Source organism: Silurus aristotelis (assembly GCF_946808225.1).
Source record: "Silurus aristotelis genome assembly, chromosome: 16".
NCBI classification, from domain to species: domain Eukaryota; kingdom Metazoa; phylum Chordata; class Actinopteri; order Siluriformes; family Siluridae; genus Silurus; species Silurus aristotelis.
The window spans coordinates 7,540,035-7,548,196 of record NC_139589.1 but is presented as its reverse complement, the minus strand read 5'-3'; the positions used below and the strand labels follow the sequence as shown (position 1 = coordinate 7,548,196).

Genomic DNA, 8,162 nt, shown 5'->3' with positions numbered 1-8,162 from the left:
TTGGAAACAAACATTGCCAGTTTTCATAGAAATATTTTACCTTGCAGGTTATATCAAAGAAATTAATGGATCTGCTGGAGTGTGACATTTCTTATATAGAGCTTTACTCCTGTGCTCGTACTTCAATCCAAGTGCCTACACTCCTGGTCCTTCAGTTTCCTCTTACCTCTGAAAAACATGAATATAGATGAATTGGCAACACATAATTGGCCCTAGATATTATTTTATTGATTTACTGATTGTGTGATTGATTCATTCCTTTATGCATTCGTTCCTCATGCAGGATGTTTACCAGATCCATAGCCTATCCCTGATTAGACAGGAATACATAGTGTTAATTTGCTGTCATCCAAGTTCCCTATGTATCACACCTTGCATTAAAATGCATCCTTGTACAGATGTGAATGGGTTAATTTCTTGAAGACATTGTGAATGAGTCCACATTCAGCGGTAGTCTCAAATGCATGTGGAAAGTGTGAACATAAATATAGCAATATAAAATGAACATTTGAATTTATAATATTTTTGTAATTATTTAGTACTTACATATAGAGAATTATTCTTAAATATAGATATGGCTTTTGAATTGATATCCATGCATTGTGTTGCATGACCATCATGTATGTAACAACAGCAGAAACAATTCATTCTACAGCTTATACTTTGTGTATAAGAAAATAGTGTATTATTATTGTAATTCTGTATGTGGGGAGAATGGCTGGGCTCTGATTAATTAGGGTCAAGGCAGGATCAAGCAGTAGCCTCTTTTATAATCAACTGTAGTAGGAGGCTTCTACAGGGCTGGAATGAAAACATGCAGATACAGCTGCCCTTCAGTGTTTTTCTCAATAAATGTTTTTCCAAAACCCCTTTTACATTCTCATATATCAGCACCTTACCCACAGCCAGCTAATTCTTATTATTCCATGTATTTAAGCCATTGTGTGCCTTGGTTTCCAACAACTGAAGAAGTTTATATATATATATACTGTGTATATATATATATATATATATATATATATATATATATATATATATATATATATATATATATATATATATATATATATACAGTATATATATATATACAGTATATAAATAAAAATGTTTTAAATTTATCAAATAAATGTCACCTTATATTTTTAAAAAGCATGAAAGGCAATGTATTAGCACAAATGCAATCATATAAACCTATGATTTGATAGGACTTTATGACCAATCAAAATCTAGTATCTTACAAGTGCTGTGCTATAAAAACATTTAACAAAACATCAATTCTTTTATTGTTAAAATTATTTTTCATCTCAGAGATACAGTACACCAGTATAATTGCTTATAGGTTTCATCCTGTCAAAGGGATTGACACCATCAGTTATCTTTCAAATAAGACACAACTCATAATATAAAACCACATACAAACTGGTGGATAAATATCATGCTTACAAAAATAGACAGCGTTTCACTGGTTAACCATTTCAGTTTAGCATTGGTGTGTAATTAACACTGAAACCTTAAATGTTCAACATGGTACTATGGGTTGATTCCAGGGTCAAAAGTCATAAGTCACACAGGAGACAGCCAGATGGAAGCAAGGACAATGATGACATGTTAGATATACAACCATCTTTCTTTCTTTTGTTTTACAACAATTACACATAGTCATTCCTTATGTTATAACTATTGACATACACGGTTTTACAGCTACAAAGATTAAAGAAAAGGCAATTTCCATTGAGAACTTAAACACACAAAATCCATATCTTTGACTGTAGCCATGCAAAGTAAAATAATAATCATAATCATAATCATAATAATCATAATAATAACACAATGAGTAGTTAAGGAACATCCATAGAGGCAATTCTGTTTTTCTTGTTCAGTCAGTGTTGAGGAGCTCAAAGGAAGTGCATTCACTTCTCCAAGGCCAATACGCGTTAAACAATACATAAACTTCAAAGGTTTCAACAGACCATAATTTACCAATATACAAAATAATGCCTTCATATCCACATATTAACATTGTGCAATTACAGAACCAAATCAATAAAGAGCAGGAAGACATGGCATAAATATGGCCGGTAAAAGGAGCTCAGAGGATATTAATAAAGATCTGATAAATACACTGACAATAAAATGTTTTTGAGCAAACAACTTTACATGAACAATTCTGATGGCACATAAGGATGCACAGCTGTATCAGAGCTTCAGGGTGACTGCTTAGTTAAAAGATTGTGTGCCATTTCACAAGTTCACAAGTCTATGTGTTTCCTCTGGGTTTTCCAGCCAACTCTCAATATGGTAAGTGTGTATGATTGTGTATTGGACTCCAATGTTTGTATTTCTGCCGCATACCTAGTTGAATTTCTGACCAGAGTAAAGTAATTACTGAAAAATAATAACAAATTAATGTCTATATTTCAGTTATTTCTCAGTTGTTCTGGAGCATTTCTCAAATCATCCTTAATACTGTATTTGCAAACCAGTAAGTGCATTTCTTAAAACAATTAGTACAAACAGCACAACACATTTCTTGCAAAAAATCTTTAGTTCATCTCTAAAAAAGTAAGTATTTGTGTCTATAAACAATTCATAGCCATTGGAAATAACATCATAAATACGTCCTTTTGTCATTGTTCACAAGTAAGACAGTCAAAATGTTTATTGTCAATATGACAGTGCATGGTTTCAGTATTTCCTGATATAAGCTACGGTCTGGATTACAATGATTGAAAAAATGCATAAGGCTGAATTTCTTCTCTATGGCATCTAAGAATTTCAGCAGCACACATTTATTTATTTGTTTGCATATTTAATTTATATTGATGAGACCAGACAGGATTTACAATTTTACTTTACTAGTGTTCATTAGTTTCTTGGTTGTTCACCCAAATTCAGAAATTGTTAATCCGTGTTTTGCTCTGTCTGTATATTCTTATTTAGTAACCAAATTACTAAATAATGGTTCATAAGATTCACCTTTGACCTATTTTGGAAAACTATTTGTTCACTGGTTGATCATGGCGCTGTACACTCTCCTTCATTAGTAAAATTTAAACACAACACATCTGCACAATTCTTCAATTCAAGTCACATTTACTAAAAAAAAAAGTTTAATAAAAATTGAAGCTTGACAGATTGACAACTTTTTGACCAATGCAATAAACTCATGCTTAGATATTTTAGCTGAAACTAGTATAATATATTTTGATCAACATGACAAACAGTTGATAATGTAACAGTAGACAGTTGTACACAATCAATTAAATGAATGTACCAAAGCATTTGGAATTTGTTCAAAGCAACAAGAAATGTTTATATGATGTGCACAAGTGAGTACATAATGTCGAGGTTTAACAACCAGTTTTCAGAATTTAATTTCTAATTTGAGAAACGCTCCAAAGCAAATGAAAAAACTATAATAACTTTTTTTTAGTTTAGAATCATATAAGAAATAATAAGAAATACATAAGTAACAAATGGTACCAGTAAACTGAGAATAGTTATAGTATATACAGTATCTCACAAAAGTGAGTACACCCCTAACATTTCAGCAACAATATTAGTATATCTTCTCAAGGAACAATACTATAGAAATAACACTTGGATATATTTTAGAGTAGTCAATGTGCAGCTTGTATGACAGTATAGATTTACTATCCTCTGAAAATAACTCAACATGCAGACATTATTGTAAACATTAAGTGAACATGTCAACACTGTGTCCAAAGTGTCAATATTTTGTGTGAGCATCATTGTTATTTGGCAGAACCTTAATCCTGGAAATCCTTAATCTCTAGCAGAACCTTAAAGCATGGAATATACCAGAGCAGCACAGGTTCTTGCTTGGATCCTCTTCCACTCCTCCATAATGACATCACTGAGCTGCTGGATGTTTGACACATGCTGCTTCTCCACTTCCTGTTTGAAGATGCCCCAGAGATGCTTAATAGGTTTCAGGTCTGGAGACATACTTGGCCATTCCATCACCTTTACATTCGGGAAGGCAGTTGTCATCTTAGCGTGTGTATTTAAGGTCGTTATTATTATGTAGGAAACATGCCGTTCGGCCCAGTTTCTAAAGAAAGAAACGTGTTCTGCTAAAGAATTTTACAGTACATGTTTGAATCCATGTTTCCCTCAATGAACCGCAGCTCCCCTGTAGCAGAAACACACATGCAGCCCCACACCATAATTCTACCACCACCATGCTTGATTGTAGGCAAGACACAATTTTCTTGGTACGCCTCAGCAGGGCATCGCCTCAGCACTTTTTATATCGACCTTTGTGAGGCCTGTTCCGAGTGGAACGAGTCTTGGAAAATCTCTGTATGACCTTGGCCACTGTACTGTGACTCAGATTCAGGGTGTTACTGATCTTATAGCCTAGGCATCTTTGTGGAGAACAACAATTCTAATTATTTCCTATATTCCAGTGGTCAGTATGAGAGAATTGTACTCAAAGCACCAAATCTTTGCTCCAACTACTCTAATACAAGATACACAAATTTGTATGGTACTGTCAAGCAAAGAATAACATGATTAATAGGACATGTCGCTTTGCATGGTTAAATGACGTACAGCTGTTATCAATTAGGGTGTACTCACCTTTGTTGCCAGCTATTTTGTCAATAATGGCTGTATGTTAAGTTATTCTCAGTGGACAAAAAATATATACTGCTATACAAGCAGCACAAGGACTACTCTAAAAATATATCCAAGTTTAATTTCTTTAATATTGTCTCTTGAGAAGAGATACTAAAATGGTTGCTGAAATGTGAGGGGTGTACTCACTTTTGTGAGATACTATATACATACATACATACATAAAGTATATTTCTGATGACATTTATTAAGTAATTTATTAATTCTTCGTATTTACCAATTCTGGTTGAATGACCATGGGATGCCAGACCACTACAGGGATTAAAATACATACACACACACACACACACACACACACACACACACACACACACACACACACACACACACAGACACACATTTGCCTGCAAATGTACAACCAAGAGCAATTTAAAGTAGCCAATCCACCTTCCATCATATTTTTGAAAGTGGATCTTAGAAGAAACCCTTATGGACATAGAACGCATGGGAAAGTCCACACACACACACACACACACACACACACACACACACACACAGTCACTATAGCTCAGAAATTAACTTTGAGCCCTGTAAACGCCAAACTGTGAGGCACAGATAATATTAACACTTCTAATACTCTTTAATCTGATAAGGAATTCTTTTTTAATATATTTTTGTCCAAAATCATTGACTGCCAGTTTACAAGTGAATCAGCCTCCACAATGTAGCAGAGCTGAAGAGAATGGAACTGGAGCAGAGTTAACTCTACTCTTACATTAATATACAATGTCTTTTTGTACAGATGTGAAGATTGCTGCTTTCCAAGCCTTACACATCCCGGTGAATGATCTTCGTCTCAGCCTCTTTGAGTGGAACATCCTATAAGAAGATGCAAGACGTTGCCTTCATTTATTTCTGTAAAGTAACTGACAAAAAATGCACTTCAGTTCTTTTAAAACTCTTGCTATTGGGTCTGGACTTGGTATAGATCCTTCTATCTCCTAACTACAGTATATATATATATTTTACATTAGCTTCACTGTAGTTAGTGAACATTCTGTAATAGTTATATCATTTTAACAGAAAATTATCATATCAAATGAACTAATAATTAGACAAATAATCTGTTTTTATTATGACTTTAAATATGTAAAAGGAGCCAAAATGTAATACAATCTAATAGTGATAATGCAGGTACATAGTGTATGCATTTTATTACAGGTAAGATCGTAGTTTAAAATAATACTAAATAGTTATCTGAACCGCTTCTTATCGGACAGCAATAAAAGTTCTTCATTAATATTTATATGTATTAATTTATAGGTTAATATACTATTAAAGATCAAGGTCAAGAACTGGACTTGATGATTTCAATAATCTCCGAAAAATCTGGCGAAACATGTGACATGAAAGTTTTGTTGCATTATGAAACATAACAGCCAATCATGTTCATGAAGATGCTAACCATTGAACATCAGTTTACTGAGGTAAAAGTGTGTTCGCAGTGTTTTTACCTATTCAAAGAATTGAAATTTCTCACATGCCATATAATATTAAAATGCAGTTAAAAGTATCTCGACATTTATAATTATAAAAACATGTGTAAAGAGAAATGTTTACGATTTGTGGGAAAGCTGGTCTCAATCCAGTACTCCAAGCAAATGCTCTCTAGAATAAATATGACCCAGCCATGTAAACAAGCTGCTGGTATTGCTTTACAAGTTTGCAGTTAGTTATCATTAAAGCTGGGTTGTTTGTGTAGATTCGATCCCACGGCTGCCTGCATTTAATTCTCCAGCACCTTTTGTGTTATAAAAATTATAGTCGTTTATATTTGTATGTTTGTCTTACTGAGTTGGCCATGGCGGTATAGTCACTGTAATGGTACACAGCAAATATGCATATGAAGTAATATTTTGTCAAATTTAGGTAATTTTTTTTGTGTGTATAGATAAGTAGTACTATTTTACTGCATAGGTATTAATGATAGCCTTTTTAGTTTATCCCTGGAAAAGCCCCATGTCCTCATTGTTGCAGGAAAAAGGGACAAAAACTGGTTCTGTTCTGAGGCCAGAAACCTTTACTCTAATATAGGATGTACACAATCTTATATTACTGATTAATGGGCTATGACTCTGTAAATCTTACCACCATAACCCAATCTTTGCTTTACCTTGAAAGTGTTTTGAAGTATGCGCAGGCGGTGCAGCTTCTCATTAAGCAAGGGGTCATTACCACGACGGACAAAAGAACGCTTATACTCCAGACGATTGGTGGGCAGGTGCTCATTCACAGGGGACAGACTGGCCCTCTCCAGAGCTCGATACAGGTCACACAGCGAATCGGCCTGATGCCTGCGTTCCCGCTCCAAACCTGCAGGGGACAGCACAGAATGAGTGTAATGAGCAGTCGGTGCTGAACAGTATGCGCCAGATGACATAGTGAGGTTATGTAAAACAGTGGACCTTTATTTACATGTCAGAGTGAAAATAGGTCACATAAAGGATGGGCCATGTGGGAAGCAAAGTTTTCCTATGTGTTACTTTTAAACCAACTGAAAACAGCAGGATGATAAAAAACAGGAATTAAAGATGATAGTCAAACAAAACGTAAATTATATGTTGATTGAAGTCATATACAACAATAACAGTGATATATATATATATATATATATATATATATATATATATATATATATATATATATTATATAATCTATTGTGTAGAAACCTAAATAAATTCTTGAAAACAGAACCCTTTAACATCATTTAACTGCACAAAGCTAAATCTTTTCTGATACACCACAAAAATAGTGCATACATGACAAAAAATTCATTTTATACTTCTTAATAGGTTAATTTAATATTTGCTTTAATATTGTGTAAGCAACTGTGAAACTAAGTACTGCTTGCTAACAGTATTGCTAACATATCTAACACCAGCTAAACTAGTAACAACACACAGCATTATATAATAATTTGTAAAGCTCACCCAAAGACTTCCTTAGTCACCAAGATTCAAGATTCAAAATTTAACCACTGAATTTGAAAAGTCACAATAAAATAGTGTTAAGTTGATAACATAGGGGATAAATCTTATGAAATGTTAGCAAATTAACAAACACCAAATAGCTCCATTAGGATCCTGAGTTAACTGTTAACTTTACCGAAGATTAGATTGATAATATTTTAATGTGTTAATTTTAATCATGAATCATAAATAATTATTTTGAAAAATATTTATGAGTTGAGAATAGCAATAATGCAAAAACTGCACGCCCATGATGAGCCCATGCAATGCCAAGACTCATATACAGCCAAAAAGAAAGGTCAGCATTGAGTCATGTGTGTAATCATATAAAGCACTATTTCATATCTTTATATACACTGTATTTTCATGTCTATTTATTTCATACATTTGGATATGGTTTCGGGGTTTTAGTGGGCCCATACTACCTAAACCTACCACAAAGGGGCAGTACCACATCTCTGAGTGGCAATTCTTGCATCATAAGCAACTCACATCAGCTACACAAAATGATTACATAAATCATTGTTTCAT

The 8,162-nt window shown here is 33.7% G+C and overlaps 1 protein-coding gene across 4 annotated transcripts in view; it reads right to left on the bottom strand.

Moving 5' to 3' along the window:
• Positions 1–1,259: 1,259 nt before the first annotated feature.
• Positions 1,260–8,162, bottom strand: part of cnksr2b (connector enhancer of kinase suppressor of Ras 2b) — a 42,908-nt gene continuing 36,005 nt past the window's right edge. For all 4 annotated transcript variants that reach the window (XM_083565359.1, XM_083565358.1, XM_083565360.1 and 1 more), the window contains 3 exons: positions 6,776–6,975; positions 3,301–5,481; positions 1,260–3,169 (listed from right to left, as the gene is read on the bottom strand). In XM_083565359.1, the coding sequence (XP_083421485.1) occupies positions 5,431–5,481; positions 6,776–6,975 (251 nt within the window). In that variant the 3' untranslated portion in view covers positions 1,260–3,169; positions 3,301–5,430. The remainder of the gene's footprint in view (positions 3,170–3,300; positions 5,482–6,775; positions 6,976–8,162) is intronic.